This window comes from Chiloscyllium punctatum, chromosome 8 (assembly GCF_047496795.1).
Source record: "Chiloscyllium punctatum isolate Juve2018m chromosome 8, sChiPun1.3, whole genome shotgun sequence".
Classification (NCBI taxonomy): domain Eukaryota; kingdom Metazoa; phylum Chordata; class Chondrichthyes; order Orectolobiformes; family Hemiscylliidae; genus Chiloscyllium; species Chiloscyllium punctatum.
In genome coordinates this window covers 72,593,108-72,612,674 of record NC_092746.1, presented here as the reverse complement: position 1 = coordinate 72,612,674, position 19,567 = coordinate 72,593,108, and the positions used below count along the sequence as shown (strand labels likewise).

General features: G+C 38.7%; 1 protein-coding gene across 6 annotated transcripts in view; it reads left to right on the top strand.

Annotated features, from left to right (window-relative positions):
• akap9 (A kinase (PRKA) anchor protein 9) overlaps positions 1-19,567 on the top strand; it is a 249,318-nt gene that overhangs the window by 159,272 nt on the left and 70,479 nt on the right. For 5 of the 6 annotated variants that reach the window (XM_072575788.1, XM_072575790.1, XM_072575789.1 and 2 more), the window contains 4 exons: positions 657-819; positions 9,810-10,022; positions 14,547-14,582; positions 15,429-15,661. In XM_072575788.1, the coding sequence (XP_072431889.1) occupies positions 657-819; positions 9,810-10,022; positions 14,547-14,582; positions 15,429-15,661 (645 nt within the window). The remainder of the gene's footprint in view (positions 1-656; positions 820-9,809; positions 10,023-14,546; positions 14,583-15,428; positions 15,662-19,567) is intronic. The other variant, XM_072575787.1, reaches the window with a different exon arrangement.

The following is a 19,567-nucleotide window of genomic DNA, read 5'->3' as shown; positions in this document are numbered from 1 at the left end:
CTTACACGAAATAAAAAAAAGTAATGGAGCTTTCAATTCATTTTTAATTTCAGATGTTGAGGGAAAGGTATCTATTACCTCTTACAGTAAAATGTACTATGGTTTCTAATTAACCACCAATTCTCTTCCAAACATATTTCATTAACTAACACAAAACCCAAACATATTAACAATTTTGGGGACATAATGGACTAGTGGTATTACTGCCTGACTGTTAATTGAAAGACTCAGCTAATGTTCTGGAGACCTGAGTTCAAATCCCACATGGCAAAAGATGAAATTTGAGTTCAGTAAAAATCTAAAATTAAAAGTTTAGTGAAAAGACCATGAATCAATTGTCAATTGTCGGAAAAACCTACGAGTTCACTAACATCCTTTAGGGAGGAAAACTACCATCCTTACCTGGTCTGGCCTACATATGACTCTAGACCCACAGATGGTTGACTCTTAACTCTTCTTTGGGCAATTAGGGATGGGTAATAAATGCAGACCTAGTCAGCACCACTTTCATCCCATGAATGAATAAGAATTGCACTACGTAATAAGTGCACTTTAAACTCAGCAAATAATAATTATTTTTAGAATGTATCAAAGCTTTTTTAAGAACTGATAAACAGTTGTTTAAGATTCATTTATGTAATATGCTTTGCCTGTAGCTTGAACATGCCAGAATCACTCAGACTGAGCTCATGCGAAAATCTGTCAGAAAGAAAACTGAGATCGATGACTTACGTAAACGCCAAGAAGAACTACTTGAGAGAATTAATGAAGAGCTGAAAGCAAGGGAGCAGCTTGCATTGGAACTTCATAAAGCAGAAGGTATGTTAAATGTGAACCGATGTTTTAAAATCAGATTGAGCATTTATATCTGATTAGTTGGAATAATGGCTGGTTATATGCTTGGAGTGTCACCATTTGAAATTAATTAAGTTGTTAGTTTGAGACAATGGGTATAGGTTATACAATATTTCCCATGCTCATGTCCAAATGAATCATGTGTAATGAGGCACATGAGGCAGGTTTATTAAATGATGTCAGAGTAAAATTCCTCTAGAAACAGTGACCTAACACAGTTGAAATTAGCATTAAGTTTGAGAGTGAGAAGCTTTAGTTGCAGCCAACTGTGCTAACCTTAAATAAGGGTACTTATCAAAGGATATGGACTGAAGAGAACTGTGACAAGAGTTTAGCAGAAAAGAAGGTTGAGAGACAAGGCAAATGTTTAGGAAAATAGTTCTATGATGCCAGCAAAGATGTAACCCAGTGAGGTAGAAAGACATTTGGAATGACTCTGACTAGCCAGGAAAGTTGAGGATATTATCAAATTGAATAAAAAGATTAGTGGTAAATCCGAGAATTGGGAAAGTTTTAAAGGCCAACAAAAGTTGATCGTAAAAGGAGGAAAATAATTATGATGGCGAACAAACAAGTAACACAAGTAACAGACAGTAAGAATTTCTTTAAATATATAAGTAGAAAGAGAGCATACAGGTCTATGCTTTGGCATGTGAGTAGTCTTTCAGCAGGTTGACATCTCATTTTTAGGAATGCCTGGTGCTGCTCCTGGCATATACTCCTGCAGTCTTCACTAAACCAGAGATGATTCCCTAACTTAGTAGAACTATGAGATTATAGATTGTAATTGATTGCAAGTCTGCTGTTGCTAGTTCTATTCTGCTGTTGTGAGGCCCACAGGACTTCAAATCATAAATTTCAAACTCATTGTTCAAATTCATCAGTCAGTGGGAGGGATGGAGCGGATGGTGGGAAGGAAGATGGACAGGTCTGCTCAGGTGGAGGGGGCACCCCTCCCACTGACCAATCACAGCCACCTCCTACCTGCATCCACCTATTAACATCCCACCCATCTTTCCCCCATCCCCACCCACCTCCCTCTATTTATTTTGCAGCCCTCTTCCCTTCCTCCACTCCTGATGAAATCTTCTGACCTGAAGCATCAACTCCCTATCTCCTCTGATGTTGTTTGACATGCTTTGCTTTTTCCAACAAAACTCTATCCACTCTGACTCTCCATTATCTGCAGTTCTCACTATCTCCAATTTGCTGAAAACCATACTGCAAAAGCTTTACTACTGTTATTCCCAATGCCTGGAACCTTACCATGTGATCCCTTTAGCTTCATTCCTTTTCTTTATGTCCATAAATGTTATCATGCTGAAAAGAATGGTTTTATTCCCCACAACCAAATCATCCATGGTATTTACTGCACTTCTTTCTACGTTGTATTACTGACTCTAAAGAAAGAAGGGCTGGAGACTTAAACTTAAACGGAAGACTTGTACTTTAAAAACTTTACTATTCATCAATCCTACTCAGCAATCAGCTTCTTCCGTTATGCTATGGTTTATGACATCATTCAATCGCAGAATTGTTAGGGTGCAGAAGGAAGCCATGCAGCTCATTGTACCTACACCAATTCTGTTACCCAGTGCCAATCTTCTGCCTTTTCCCCATATCCCTGCACACTATTTCTATGCAAGCAGTCATCTAATGCCCTTTTGAATGCCTCAATTGAACCAGCCTCCATTACATTTCCAGGCAGTGCAATCCCTAACCACTTGCTGTGTGAAGATGTTTTTTTTTACATCATCCTTGCTTCATTTGCACATCATTTTAAAACACAGAATGTCACTGTATGCCTCTTGGTCCACACCTTTTATCCTTTCTCTTTCACATAGTTGAATGACAAGTTGGCCTTTATTCTCCTATTCATTGTCATTTTGAAATATCAGGAAATTAACTCTCCATGCTCTTGGGTGATTCAGAAATATTGTAGGCCTTTTTTTTGCAAAGAATGCATCATTGCTTATGTCAATTCTAGGACTTGTAAAAGGGTCCCTTGTTGAGCCTTTGATTGTCTTAAATTGGTTGTTCATGTTTTTAGTACACTTAGGATTGTTCATGAAGTGCTTTCCAGTTGCAGAATTCCATCTGAAAGGAGAAGTTTTGTTTTGGATTTTACAATCGTTTGCTTGATGAGTATGTCCTGTACTCTGCTGGACAGGGTGCTGGTATCAGTCTGAAAAAACTCTCTGCTGAACATATAATTGAGCAACTCCACGTATAAATTTCAGTGCTGGTATACAAAAAAGTATAGAATTAGACCTATTGTTATCATTATGAAATTCTAATTTGCCCCCCCAAAAAAATTAAAATTCAGGTATATCATCCATAAGTTATAAACATTTTCATCTTCCTTTTAATTACTAGATCTTACAGCCCTTTTAAGTGATAAAACCTGTTTGAATAGAAATTCAGTGATGCATAAGTAATAACAGTAAAGCAAGTTTTCTTTCTGAATAGAATGTATACATTATACATTAGGTGAAGTAACTGAATATTTTCGTGTTGAAAGATGTCTTTATAATGCAATCATTTGGTGTAAGGTCACCATGGTGGCTTTGATATTGGGTTACCGCACCATGGAAGTTTTGTATATGTGAAAGGTATTATTACTTCCTGTAAAAGTTTTCACATTCCAAAATGGGAGTATCAAATATTAATAGAGTAGCCAAACAAAAGGTTAAATATATGACAATCCAGATCGATCATGCCAGCATTCACTTTGTTTGTTTAGATAAAAGTGCTCTTTTATGACTTGGATATATTTTAAAACTGTTTTGCTGCAGTATTGAATTGAGTTGCTTCTAGCAACAAATGTAGATTAAAGACTGCTGGGACATTGAGATATGTATACGATTCTGGCCGTGCAAAAATGTGGAACGATATACAGGTTCATCAACATTTTTGTTTATTAAAAGGCTAGAGCTAATGTTTAATTTCAGATGCATTCATTTTGCAGGACTTAAGTAATTGCTGTAGCTGGATGAGAGCGGAGAACTGTTACATTAGGAAGAAGCTGGCTTTGTAACTTTGAGCAGTTTTTTTTGGTAATCAAAGGCAAAATGAAGATTTTACCAGCAGAGTTGGCTGTTTTCACATGGTTTTTTGTATGTTTTCTTACACTGAACTGGTTTATCTCATTTTAAATAACTTCAAGCACCGAGCTTCTGTAAATTTAAAATCAAAAGGTTATTTATTATCACACACTTGCCCCAAAGGTTGGGGTGGAGTGAAGGTGGCAGGTAGATCCCTTCTTCCACTTCCAAGGTATGGCTGTTTTACCTTGTCTGCATACTTCTCTTGCATTAGGCTTGATGGCTTTTCAGATGGGTTTATCATAAAATCTCTCATGGTGACTTTTCCTGCTTCTGCTGTAACTCCTAAAAGCAAGTGCAAACATGGCTGTTATACACTCATGACCTAATATTAGTCCCAGTCCTTTTTCGAATGAAGTGGTGTGTTTGACTGGCATTCAGACAGTACTGTGGCATGTCATGCCATGGTCTTAGACAGCTGAGGTTGTCTTGTTTCAAATGAGGATCCATCACAATATATTGAACATTTGATGAAATTAGTTTCATGCCCTTTTGGCTTTGATTTCTCAGTTGTCCATAGTAAAGCAGGAAGATGAATTGGCTTATTTGTTGCCCATTCATCCTTAACAACAGGAATTTCACAAGTGGTTGTGGTTGTTCATATTTTAATTTTTTGTTTCAGTTTCAGTTCTGTCTGAAATTGATATTTCTAAGGGATATGCTGCCAGTTATATTAAAAGGTGTTGTTTCCATATTCCCATGATCAGGGAAAATGAAAAGGGGGTGGGGTAATATTATTGATTAACGAGAGCATTGCAGTGCCAGAGGAAGACGATGTCCCAGAGGGATCAAAAACAAAATCGATAGGTCTCAAAATAAGGAACAAGAAGAATGCAATCAGATTGCTTGGTGTAATTTATACGCTACCAACTAATGGAAAAGATAATAGGGGGAGACATTTGCTAGGAAATTGCGGACAACTGAAAATTAGAGCAAATATAATGGGAGTCTTTAATTATCCAAACATGGACTAGATTAGCAGCTGTACAAAGGACTGAAGAAATGTATACAGCTGTGTGTTTCCAGTACAGTGAAAAAGGAGGCATTACATGTCCTCATTCTTAGGAAATGAGATGGACCAAATTGATCAAATCTTAGTGGGATTTAGGGGATTGTGATCACTATGCCATAAGGTTTGAGGTGACTGTGAAAAAGGAGAATGTGGAGTAATCCCCAATTAATTATTCTTATAGTAAAGAGTAAGAATGATTAGTTGGGGAAAATCTAACTTCACTCACGTAGAAAGGGATCTGGATTGAGTAAATTGAAGTTGAAGGTTGGTATAATAAATGATACCGGAACAATGGATTTACCTTCAACAAAGAGAGTGTGTGGGCTCAGTTCTGATATATACCCTCGAAAAGGAGAAGTAACGCAGCTAAATCCAGAAATCTCCGAATGACAAAGATGTAGAAATTATTATTAAAAATACAGCTTATTAACAGTTAAGCAAGATGGTGATAAAGCAAATAAGAGAAGTAATGGGGGAATAGGAGAAGAGACGGGCAAGTCTTTGAGAAGGGGTCCTAAAGTTGTCTTTGGGAAAAAAGTAGTAAAAGAAGTGTACCAATTATGGACCATAAATGCGATTCATGCTTGGAAGCTGAGGGCAATATTGAGATATTAAATAATTAGCTTGCTTCTGTCTTTACTAAAGAAGAAATGGACATGATCTGTGTGTACTTCAGTAAAGCGTTCAACAAGGTTCCTCATGATGGACTGGTTAGCAAGATTAGATCTCATGGAATAGAAGGTAGAAGGCAGAGGGTGGTGGTGGAGGGTTGCTTTTCAGACTGAAAGTCTGTGATGAGTAGTGTGCCACAAGGATCCACTGCTGGGTCCACTGCTTTTCGTCACTTATATAAATGATTAGGATGTGAACATAGGAGGTATAGTTAGTTTACAGATGACACCGAAATTGGAGGTGTAGTGGACAGCAAAGGTTACCTCAGAGTACGAAGGGGTCTTGATCAGATGGGCCAGTGGGCCGAGGAATGGCAGATGGAGTTTAATTTAGGTAAATGTGTGGTACTGCATTTTGGAAAGACAAATCAGGTTAGGACTTTTATACTTAATGGTCAGGTTCTGGAGAGTGTTGCTGAACAAAGAGACCTTGGACACCTTGAATAAGATCACAGATGACTTCAACTTCTACTGTGAAAGCACCTGATTAATACATTTCCCTTCATATTTCTCACAAGTAGAGCCCACGTGTTCATACAAAAAAATGAAACCCTAACTACGCCCATTAAGGGTGTGGTTGCAACAACTGTACATTTACAATTTACGTGCGCAAGTGAGATGTGCATGTCACTTGTGTATGGAAAGTAGTTTGGCACATTACTAGGCTGAGCCTGTAATTCAAAGTGGCCCCTCCTGAACTTTCCTTTGTTCCTTTCTCCCTGGCAAATGCTGTCAAGCCCATCAGTACTCAGCCTCTAAATGTTCCCACACCAGCTTTGAAATATGACTTAATCTCTTACCATTAACCCCGAGTCCTGGCTTGACCGTTTGCTCATGCCAACTATCAGGTTGCAATGCCCTCTTGTCAAGGCCAAGGTGAAGGTGACTGTCAATGATACCCAATCCCTCCCAACATCCTGAGTAAACCATGTCTCCCTTAATGCACCATTGTCTACCTCATCCCACTGCACCCACATGTTGAGTTTTCCTTTCACAATTACTGTCCCCTCTGCATCGCAGCATGCTGTTTCTAAACCCCAGAATCAAGTTCTTCCACTTGCCTACCACAGCTGTTCCCCTGACAGCTCTTGTTGACTTTCATTAAGCTGACCCCCAATGCTGACTATGGACCACCCACCTCTGTAACCACTTTGGATGAAAAACACCAACTGATCTGTGACTAGATAGTTGATAAAGTACTTAAAGTTTTTAAGAATAGGTAAATAATGTTTTTTCAAATATTGGGGCATTGCATCTATGGTGAGCTTAACAAAAGAGGTATCAAGGCCTTGGCCAGATCAGCCATGATTGTACTGACTGGCAGGCTGGCTTTAGGAGCTGAATACCTACTCCTGCTACTTATTTTCTTACGATCTCTGTACAGCTGTCCAACTGACGTGACTCAACTCCCCAGACTGTTTGCACTGGACCTGCCAAACTGACCAGACTCATTCTCAAGCTAGAGAGATGCAGGTTCACTGACCTTGACTGCTCCCAAGTGGCAAATTGACCATGTCCAAAACCCTGGACTGGTAGCAGACAATGTCCTCATCTAATTGTGCTGGGAGCCATGAGTGAAGGCTGTTTCTCTTGACTTGACCAAAGATTGCTCCCTTACACTTTAAGAGATAACCCTTTGGTTGAAGCACATTCACTGTGTTTGCTGTGTAATTACTAGCACATATTACAGTTATAAGATTGATGCAATGCCATACTGCAACATGTCGACCCCATTGAAGGAACACTGCTGACTATGTGAGAATCTGCCTGGTTTTGTATGTGCACGAAAAGACAAGTCAAGTCAGAAGTAATATGAGCCTTTAAGCTCTTACCGTGGGGACAACGCCCATAAAAGCTAGGTAAGGCAGTTAGTTGGTGTTGGACTGGGTGTACAAAGTTAAAAATCTCATATCAGGTTGTAGTCCAACAGGTTTAATTGGAAGCACTAGCTTTCGGAGCACTGCTCCTTCATCAGGTGGTTGTGGAGTACATGGTTGTAAGACACAAAATTTGTAGCAAAAGTTTTCAGTGTGATGTAACTGAAATTATACAACGAAAAATTGATTGTTTGTTAAGTCTCTCATCTGTTAGAATGACCATGTTAGTTTCACTTCTTTCATATGTAAATCGCAAAATTTTTTTTTACAAGTTACATTCTCAGGTGAACTTTAACAATTGGTGTCAGCTCAGATAATGTGTACTCCACAACCACCCGATGAAGGAGCTGCGCTCCGAAAGCTAGTGCTTCCAGTTAAACCTGCTGGACTATAACCTGGTCTTGTGTGATTTTTAACTAGATAAGGCAGAGATGCTGTGAGCATTCAAGCATGTGCAAGGTGATTGAGCACTGAGAGAGCAGTTTAATCACCGAGAGATGATACCTGTTCCAAACCCGGAGTGTCCTTGTAGTGGGATTACAATGAAAGATCATAGTGTACTCTAAAGTGCAGCATTTAAGTACAGAATCATAGAGCAAGTGGATCGGGAATGTACCATAAGGTGAGGTGAGTACATATCCAATGCCACCACATGTGTTCAATGAGTGTGTGCAGTTGCTTCCCATGAGATATAGATGTCCGCTGTCCAAGTTGGAGAGGTAGAGAAGCAAGTGGCGAGCTGAAGTTGCCATGTAACAACTCTGATTTATATATCGGAATTATCATCATCTGATTTCTAGTCGGTAGGTGGGAGAATAGGAGACTTCATATCATTGAGGTGAGATTAACTAATAATGGAATGAAATTGGATGTAAATAGGCAACTCACAACTCGCGAATGAAATTCCTATTTTAAGATCCAACACCTGGCTGGAGAATGGAACATTTTACTTTCAATATGACTTATTTTCTTAATGCCAATCTCACCCAGTTTATCCCAACTTTCTCACCAATGCCCATGTCTTTCAGAAGCTGGGAACATTTCAGCCTCTCTTTCACTCTCCACAGGTGCTGGGAGATGATTGCGTATTTCCAGCATTTTCTTTTTTATTTTAGATTTCCATTATTGGCAGGATTTTGCTTTCAGTTATGAAACATACTTTCAGAATGTGGAAATACAATACAATTTGTAAGTTCCTTTTGCTGTTTAGTTTGCAATGACATCTGTGTCTTTTCAAGTAGTTGCTTTTTGAAAACCGTACCTTTTTACTATATGTTGTCTCTTAATGAAATTGCTGATTTAGTCCCAATTGTAAAACATTATTATTAACTCTTTAGCTGTGGCACGTGAATTAAGATCATTAAAACCTATTCCAGATGTAATTGTTAAAAGATGGCTTTTGTGATATTGTGGTAGCTTTTTTTTTAACGTTGTGGGACTTAGGCTTTGCTGGCTTGCCAGCATTTATTGCCCATCCCTAGTTGCCTTTAAGGTGATGGTGAGCTACCTTCTTGAACTGCTGTAGTCCATGTGCTGTAGGTAGACCTACAATACCCTTAGGGAGTGAATTCCATGATTTTGGCCTAGTGACAGTGTAGGAACAGTAATAAATCTCCAAATCAGGAATGTTAGTGACTTGGAGGGGAATTTGCAGGTGCTGGTAGTGTTCCCATGTATCTGCTGCCCTTGTTCTTCTAGATGGAAGTGGTTGTGGGTTGGAAGATGCTGTCTACCAATATAGTACACCAAAGAGTCCCTACCTCTGAGCGAGGAGACCCTGGTTCAAGTCCCACCTCCAGAGATGTGTGGTAACATTTCTGTACAGGTTGATTTGCAAAAAAGGGGGCTTCCATGGCATGATGGTAGTAACTGTACCTCTGGGCTAGGAGACCTGGGTTCAAGTCCCACCTGCTCCAATTGTGCTTCAAACACGTCTGAATAGGTTGATTAGAAATATCTAGAATATCATCCCTTTCAACAGCTCACTTGTAAGCGAGAATAAATATTAGTCCAGCAGGTAATGCCCAGATCCTAGAAGCAAATAATCTAAAAAGACAAAAGAAAATATTGGACTCCATCCATGTCCTGTAAGAACTTAAAATAATTTTTCAGAAATGTAGATATCTAATCTATTTCATAATTCAGTCCACAGAATTAGTGGAGTTTTTTGTTGACACACATCAGGTTTCCTAAAGTATTGCCCTTTACTCCCTCAGCTGTGTTTTTATCATTTTGATATCCCTTTTATGTCAGAGTGCTTCATTTTGTTTTATAAAAATCTCTTTTTCAGGCATCATTGATGGTTACACAGAGGAGAAAGCTAGCCTGGAAAAGCAAATTCAGGAGAAAACTGAGATCCAGAATCAGATCGCACAGGAACTCCAACATACAAGTAGTCGTCTGCATGAGCTAGAAGAGGAGCGACAACAGGTTCATGAAGAGAAGGAATTAATCATAAGACAACAGGTTGCAATGAAAGAAAATGCAGGAACTGTGGAGCTCCGTACGTATTGTCTAATTTAAGTGACTCTTTGAGAGATAGGAAGCAGTTATTTCATTGTGTTTCATTAATGTTTTTAGTAAACTGCTGGATCAAGCTTAGGTTGCGTTTGGGAGGAAATTGCCCAAGTTATGTCTATTCCTGCATTTTGAGTATCAGGGTGTTTGTTCATTAATTGCCGCCTTTGTGTAATTTTAAAATTGTTCATTGTGGATGCTAGCCCTTTTCCTTCTCACAGCTGAGCAAAGAGGCCTGTGATTTCCCATAAACTATGAACTTGTTGTATGTCATTGATTTAGAGATTGCAGCACTAAAAAGGCCCTTTGGCCCATTGTGTCTGCACTGGACAGAAAGTAGTTCCCCCTCCATTTTTTTTCTGCAGAAGCAGAAGTCTTTAGGATATATTTTAGTTGCCAGTCAACCTTTTGTCTTTGTCTGCTTCTGTGCTTCTCTTTGAAATATGATGTATGCAATGCTAGGTTGACTACATAAGCTTGAAGATCTGTTTTGTGATATAAGAAACTCATCGACTTTTAGGATAAGTCTCTTGAATCTGGATTACAATGTTTTTGACTGCTTGAATCCTCTCTTGAGAATATTTTCTAATAGTAGTCAAGCATCATTAGTTGGAAAATTCTGACATTTTTTTTCCAGACATTGAATGCATTTCAGGAAAGATGATTCAACCTGACTGCTTATTAGTGTTGTGGCCTAAGTCACCACTTTGATTCCCACAGCAGCTTTTGTGATTCTAAACTTCCAAAAGGCTGAAAATCCAAACTGAAGTCTTCAGATGATGAGCTATTTATTGGAATGAGTTTCTCTTGACATGCTTGTAGAGCTTACTATTCTCAAATTCAGTATAAAGTATATTATTTCTAAAGATTCATGCAGATTATATTTTTTGTTTTAATGAATATAAAGCAAAATTAAGCCTTTTTTATTAGAAAAGGAATACTTTGGCGAAAATATTTTCTCTTTGACTACCTTGGTTGATATGTAGGCATTCTATTTTCATTTGTCTGTGTAATGATCCTAGAAAACAGTGTAGATCTAAGAAGACACTGATGAAATTCCTGTCAAAACATTGTGAATATCAATTTTTTCTGTGCAATGTATTTATTATGTCATGGTATTTATTAAGCCATTTTATATTTGTGCATAATTTGAAAACATAAAAACTGTTCGAACAATGATGTTAGAGTAGAGAGGAGTACTAATTAGGATGTCCTTTTTGTTAACTGTCACTGGATCAAAAAAAAATTTATATTTAATGGAGTAGAAATGAGAAACCGCCAACTCAGCTTTGAATATATTCAATGAGACAGCCTCCATTGGTTGCTGATATATAGAATTTCAAAGACTGACCAACACTCTGATGGAACAAATTCCTTTTTATCTCAGTTTAAATAAGTGATTGGTTATTTTGAAACTATACCCCTATTCTAGATCTTCCCGTGAGACATTACATCCTCTGTATCTGTACTTTCTAAAACCTCAAAATCTTATTTTGCAATGTTAAAAATCACACAATATCAGGTTATAGTCCAACAGGTTTAATTGGAAGCACACTAGCTTTTGGAGCGACGCTCCTTCATCAGGTGATTGTCACCTGATGAAGGAGCGTCGCTCCGAAAGCTAGTGTGCTTCCAATTAAACCTGTTGGACTATAACCTGGTGTTGTGTGATTTTTAACTTTGTACACTCCAGTCCAACACCGGCATCTCCAAATTATTTTGCAATAATACCATCTCTCATTTTTATGGCTTTAAATGTTTATCAGACCAACCTGCTCAACCTTTCCTCTTACGCCAACCTTTTCATCCCAAGAATCAACCCTCTCTAAATTTGTGTACATTGTGAATGGAATGCTGAGGACAGATAGGAGAAACATGAAGCCTTCAACCTTGTAAAAGGATGGCAAAATAAGTAATGCCACTTACATTTGTAGAGAAACTTTAACGTAAATAATATTGGGTGCTGTGAATGCTTGGAGCGGCTTAGTAATTTCCTCTTAATGCATGAGGTAACCCTATGGACTTCCTCATTTGTAGTTATCATATTATCTTGTGAAATAAAATGAGCCATACATCAAAAGTGTTTATTAGGATCTATTCATAGATATTTGTTTAACATTGAATATGAAAATTAATTTCTTTGTGGTTTTCATGGAAGTCATGAAACACTTATTCTGTAGTCAGCAGCACAGTAACCGTGCTCACTGTTGACATCAAATCAATCTACTTAAACATGATCCTCATGGCAAGAATTTCATCACCTTGACAGGGATAGAGTTGTTTGTCTGGTGTTTTTTTACAGGGGCAAAAATTGAAAGTTATTGTGAAAATGGCTCCCAGTCACTTTTTTTTTGAATTCATGCATGGGATGCTGCCAGCATTTATTGTCTGTCTCTATTTGCCGTTGAGAAAGTGATGGTGAACTGCCTTCTTTAACTGCTGCAGTCCACATATTGTAGTTTGATCCATATTTCCCTTATGGAGGAAATTCAAGGATTGTGCCCAGCAACAATGAAGGAACGGTGATGTATTTCCATGTCAGGACACTGAGTGGCTTGGAGGGTAACTTGGTGGTGTTCGCATGTAGATGTTCCTTCTAGTAGTCCTGGGTTTGGAAGATGTTATATAAGCATGTTTGGTGAATTTGTGCAGTGCAACTTGTAGATTGCACTTCGAAGTGTCACTGCTGGAGGGAGTGGGGGCTTGTGGATGTAGAGTCAATCAAGCAGGCTGCTTTGTTCTGGAGGGTGTTAAGTTTCTTGTGTGTGGTTGGAACTGCACTGAGGAGTATTTCCTCACAATTCTGACTTGTACCTTGTAGTTGGTGGACAAACTTGGGTGAATCAAGAAGTGAGTTACTCACCACAGTAATTCCCAGCCTATCACCTAATCTTGTAGACAATGTGTTTAAGTCGAGTCTTCGAAATGTACAGCATAGAAACAGACCCTTCGGTCCAACTTGTCCATGCCAACCAGATATCCTAAATAAATTTGGTCCAATTTGCCAGCATTTGGCTCGTATCCCTCTAAACCCTCCCTATTCACATACCCATTCAGATGTCTTTTTAATGTTGTAATTGTATCAGACTCCACCACTTCCTCTGGCAGCCCATTCCATAAATGCACCACCCTCTGCATGAAAATGTTGCCCCTTAGTTCCCTTTTAAATCTTTCCCCACTCACCTTAAACCTATGCCCTCTAGTTTTGGACTCTTCCCCATCCTGGGGAAAAAAAACCTTGTCTAGTTACCCTTTCCATGCCCAACATGCTTTTATAAACCTCTGTAAGGTCACCCTTCAGCCTCTGACACTCCAGAGACAATAGCTGAGTCCAGTTGAGTTTCTGGTCAATGCTAACCCCCAGGATATCGATAGTAACACCACTGAATGTCAAGAGGCAGTGGTTAGCTTGTCTGTTATTGGAGATGGCCATTGCTGGCATTTGTGTGATACAAAAGTTACTGCACTATGAAAGTTGTATAAAACAGGCTATTCCAATAAATGGCATTAGAACGTTGAGTTTATTTGGCATAATTCATCTTAAAAAAATAAAATTTTAAATATTTTTAAAAGGAAAGTAATTTTGATCAGAATTCTTATACATATCTTGAGGAGGTTGGATAATTAGGTGATGAAAATTTAAAATGTTTGAGAAGTAATGCTAAAAATCATTTGTTTAATGTGAAATCTGTATGGCTTTTTAAAGGTTTTATGTTGACCTTTTAACAAGATTGATCTGATTTGTTTAAGTAGTGATTCACTTTGAAACAAGGAAATAGCAAAATAAGTTTTGTTTCATTGTAAGGCAGTGACAAATCTTAGAATATTAACCTAATTTTTAAAAACATTTTCAAAATCTATTCATTTTATCATTTAAGACATTCTTTCTCTGTGAGCTTCCTTATTAAATATTTGCTACTTAAAAGAAGGTCCCTTTTTCAGTGGTAAGCAATTTGTAATTTGGGGCCAGTTAGCGCAATTCAAACTGATTCCAAGCTTGTCATTAGAAATAGTGAGCCCTGTGTATCATTATTTGACGCACTTTGATTTCCAGATCCATACTGCTGTGCATGTCACAGTTATTGGTACCTTAATTGTCAATATTTGAAATACATGAAAACTTATCACAATCAGGAGTAAAGATTCCAAAATGAATTTTGCGAACAAACTTTTGTATGACCAGCAATATATATTGAATCATGCTTTAGTTATGTGGGATTGAATTTTTTATATTTACTTGTCAGAAACTATTTTTTATAATGAGCATATTTGCTATTAAATAGTCTATTCATTTTAAGTAAGTATATTTTGACAAAAGAATTGCTTATTTTAAAAAGTGTTTTAAGTTCAACTTTTAATATCCATGTTTTTACATTGCATGTAAAATATAACTGAGTTACTAATCATTTTATAAAATTCTTTGCTGTACTTTCTTCTGTAAACTCACCATATTCTAAGTTGAAAGCTTTATAGTTGGCATCTGAATTACTGTGCTTTTTTGTTCTCCTAGGCCTAGTTGAAGCTGCAGATGCAGCACCAGAAGCAGGTGTGTTTGTATATTGCATGGCCAAACTGCAATCAGATACTGTACATTTGGAAAGTTGAGCTGTACTGATTTCAATTGTTTTGGGCTGGATGTTTGCTGCTTTGGCTCTCTAATTATTAATCTAACTTTCAAAACAATTTATATACAATTATTATAATTTTAGATTTACTGACACGTAATCACAACAGGTTAAAATAAGCATGATCCCTGTTAACTAATTGATGCAACAGAAGTGTAAATCATCTTTTTAAAAAAAGACATTTCTAATAGAGACAAACCATATCCTTTAACACAGTTTCTGAGATTAAGTATTACGGTATAAAAATGAAACCATATTATGCTGTCCATATTAATTTCATGTTGGATAAACAAGCTTCAATACCTTTCAATACAAAATGATTTTTTTCAATATTAGAATCCATCTAAATTATAAATCATAACATTTGAGCCATTTCTATTATGCAAATGAGGTGAAATAAGTGGCTTAGTGCTACTCTTTGTTCTTCGGCTTCACAAAATTATCGGAGCAAAAGTGTATTGAAGAAATTTTTTGAATCACCTAAAAAGATTTTTTTAAAAAGATGATGGTTGCCATTGGATTCATACTAGCTGTGGTATATAATTTGAGCATTACTAACATGGATTCTGTCTTTACAAATTTTCTATATTCTTCTAACATGATTATTTAAACTGCTTCTCATGGTTGTGGTTCTTCATTTTTGATACAGAGGTAGGTGATGGGGAAGCTTTGGTAAGTCTTTTGAAGACTCCTGGCACTTCAGGCACCTCGAGACTGGTTTATCCTTCTATCTCAAAGACAATAAGAGGTTTTTACTTTATGTGCAGATCTATTGGAAGAGACGGAAAAACTTATGAAGGAAAAACAGGAAGTGCAGCGCCAGGCAGAGAAAGAACAAAATGACTTGACCAAACAAGTGAAAATGTTGGAAAGTGAATTAGAGGAGCAGATGAACAGAATGATAGAAATAGAACAGGAAAAGAATGCTGAGATTCTGGACCTCCAGCAGCAAATTGTGGCCCTGGAAAAACAACTGGAGAAAAACAGAAAATTCTTGGATGTATGTATGTTCTTGTTTTTAGTATTAGAATTCTGTAATGTTTACAATGGCATGTGAGATAAATTTCCTTGGCTAGAGGATGCTCCTTCAGAAAATATGGTGTAGAGGAGTCAGCATCGGATTGGGGTGGACAAAGTTAAAAATCTCACAACACCAGGTTATAGTTCAATGGGTTAATTTGGAGGCAGTAGCTTTCGGGGTGCTATCCTTCATCAGGTAGACAGCTACCTGATGAAGGAGCAGCGCTTCGAAAGCTAGTGCTTCCAAATTAACCTGTTGAACTATAACCTGGTGTTGTGTGATTTTTAACTTTGCGAAAATACACATCTGAAAATGTTTGGGCTTTTATTTTGAAGAAAAAATTCAGCTAACGTATTCACTCCTGCTCACTCTCCCACAACTCTGCTGAAAGTGCGATAATCGTTAAGGACCACATTGGTGTCGATTGTGAATGTTCTCAGCAGGTGAATAATCTGCTATCTGCACTTAAGCATTAAAATATCCACTTGAGCATTGCTCTGAGGTATGCTGACTCATCTGGAATTGAACACCTAGCATAAACCTGAAATGAAATTTTTGGTTTGAGGTAAAATTGTATCAGCTGAACCCAATAAGTAATTCATCAGATTTGACCCAGAATGTGTCATCTATTTGGTTAGTGCATACGTTTTTCACTAGTTTTGGCTTCTGTAATCACCACAACTTCAAAATAGTTTGAGTCTCAACGAAAACAAATTTCTTCACAGTACTGATAGTTTTTGGCAAGAATAAATTCCTAAACTTCACAAGTAAACTAGCTGTTTGAATTTAGTCAAGAATAATGAGTCTAACTATAATGGAACATGACTGATATTGACCATAACATGATTGATTTCAATATTATTTTTTGGGAGGGCAGAATGTGTGTCATGGGCTTAAGTTTGAAATTTTCATATGGTAGACTTTGTAGTGAGCAGCAGCGATTGACCACAGTAGGGTGAGCAGAACTATGAATCAGGGCAGGTCAGGCAGCATCGGAGGAGCAGGAAAATCGATGTTTCAGGCAAAAGCCCTTCAGAAATGAGGCAGGGAGCCTCCGGAGTGCTGCTTCACTACAAAATCTACCATAAGAAAATTTCAAACTTAAGCCCATGACTCTTAACTAATTTCAAAACAGCTAGTTTACTTGTGAATTTTAGGAACTTATTCTTGCCAAAAACTATCAACACTGTAAAGAAATTTGCTTTTGTTGAGACTCGAACTGTTTTGAAGTTGTGGTGATTACAGAAGCCAAAACTAGTGACAAATGCATGTACTGACCAAATAGCTGACACGTTCTGGCTCAAATCTGATGAATTACTTATTGGGTTCAGCTGACACAATCTTACCTCAAGCAAAAATTTCATTTCGGGCTTATGCTAGGTGTTCAATTCCAGCTGAGTCAGAATACCTCTGAGTACAATGCTCCCAGGAGGACCAGTTCCACCACAGAACACACACCAGATGGCCTCCTTTAAAGACTGTAATTTCCCTTCCCACATGGTTGTACCTCCCAACGCATCTCATCCATGTCCTGCATCTCTGCCCTTAAACCCCACCCCTCCAAACACAACAAGGACAGAGCCCCCCAGTCTTCACCTTCCACCCTACCAACCTCTGCATAAACTGCATCATATACCGACATTTCCGCCAACTACAAACTGACCCCACCATCTATTTCCCTCCCCACCCCTTTCCGCTTTTCGCAAAGACCATTCCCTCTGTGACTACCTGGTCAGATCCACGTGCCCCAACAACCCACCCTCCCGTCCTGGCACCTTCCCCTGCCACCACAGGAATTGCAAAACCTGCACCCACACCTCCCCCCTCACCTCCATCCAAGGCCCCAAAGTACCCTTCCACTTCCATCAAAGTTTCACCTGCACATCCACCCAGGTCATTTATTGTATCCGTTGCTCCCGATGCGGTCTCCTTTACATTGGGGAGACTGGACACCTCCTCACAGAGCGCTTTCAGGAACATCTCCGGTACACTCGCACCAACTAACCCCACTCTGCCAAGGACATGCAGGTCCTGGGTTTCCTCCGTCGCCATTCCCTCACCACCCGATGCCTGGAGGAAGAACGCCTCATCTTCCATCTCGGAATACTTCAACCCCAGGGCATCAGTGTGGTCTTCACCAGTTTCCTTATTTTCCCACCTCCCACCTTACCCCAGTTTCAACTTTCCAGCCAGCACCATCCTCATGACCTGTCCTACTTGCCAATCTTCCTTCCCACCTATCCACTCCACCCTCCTCTCCGACCTATCACTTTCATCCCCACCTTCATCCACCTATTGAACTCTTAGCTACCTTCTCCCCAGCCCCACCCTCCTCCTATTCATCTCTCCACCCTGGAGTCTCCCTGCCTCATTCCTGATGAAGGGCTTTTGCCCGAAACGTCGAGTTTCCTGCTCCTCCGATGCTTCCTGACCTACTGTGCTTTTCCAGCACCACTCTACTCTAGACTCTGATCTCCAGCATCTACAGTCCTCATTTTTGCCTAGAGCTGTGAATCAAATGATGGACGCTGTTCAAACAGTAATTAGTAAAATGCAAGATCTCATCATAGAAATATACAGCACGGAAACAGACCCTTCAGTCCAACTCATCCATGCTGACCAGATACCCTAAATTAATCTAGTCCCATTTGCCAGCGTTTGGCCCATATCCCTCCAAGCCCTTCCTTTTCATGTACCTCTCCAGATGCCTTTTAAATGTTATAATTGTACCAGCCTCCATCACCTCATTCCATGAACGCACCATCCTCTGCATGAAAAGGTTGCTCTTTGGTCCCTTTTAAATCTTTCCCCTCTCACCTTAAACCTATGCCCTCCAGTTTTCGATTAATTTACCCTGGGGAAAACACCTTTGCTATTCACCCAGTTCATGCCCCTCATGAATTTATAAACCTCTATAAAGTCACCCCTCAGACTCCAATGCTCCTAGACGTACAGCCCCAAATGATTCCGCCTCTCCCCTAACTCAAACCCTCCAACTCTGGCAAAATCCTTGTAATTCTGTGCTGAACTCTTTCAAGTTTATCAATATCTTTCCTATAGGAGGGAGACTAGAATGGAACACAGTATTCTAAGAGTGGTCTCACTAATGTCCTCTATAACCACAACATGACATCCCAACTCCTTTACTTAATGTATTGACCAATGCATGCCGAGCACCACCTTGACCAGCCTGTCTATCTGTGACTCCACCTTCAAGGAACTATGAATCTGCACTCCAAGGTTGTCTTGTTCGGCAACACGCCCCAGGGTTTTACCATTAAGTGATTTGTCTTACCAAAATGCAACACCTCATATTTATCTAAATTCAGCTCCATCTGCCACTTCACAACCCATTGGTCCATCTGATCAAGATGCTTATTGTTGACTACACCACCAATTTTGGTGCCATATGCAAACTTACTAACCGTAACCATCCAAATCATTTATATAAATGACAAAAAAATGGACTCAGCACCAATGCTTGTGGCATACCACTCGTCACAGGCCTCTAGCCAGAAAAATAACCCTCCACCACCACTTTGCAAATTCTACCATTAAACCAATTTTGTATCCAGTTATGTTTTTTGTCATTCTTGGAGCTAATTTTATAAACAAAACATTTCCTCAGTAGTGCTTCTTAAGGTTTATTTATGTTCTGAGCTTGTTGATTTGTTTGTGCTGTTTGATATGCGCTATATGCTCAGAACATTATCCTGCCTCTTTATCTAAAGTGTAAAATCTTCTGCATTGCTCATTGGAGAATATTGCTTGGCTTATGAAACTTTCACAAAAATTATCTGAAATAATTCTGTCACGATTTCTGTTATTCAGATTTGAATTATTCATATGAACACAGTGCAGTAAGCTTATTCAAAGAATGAGAAA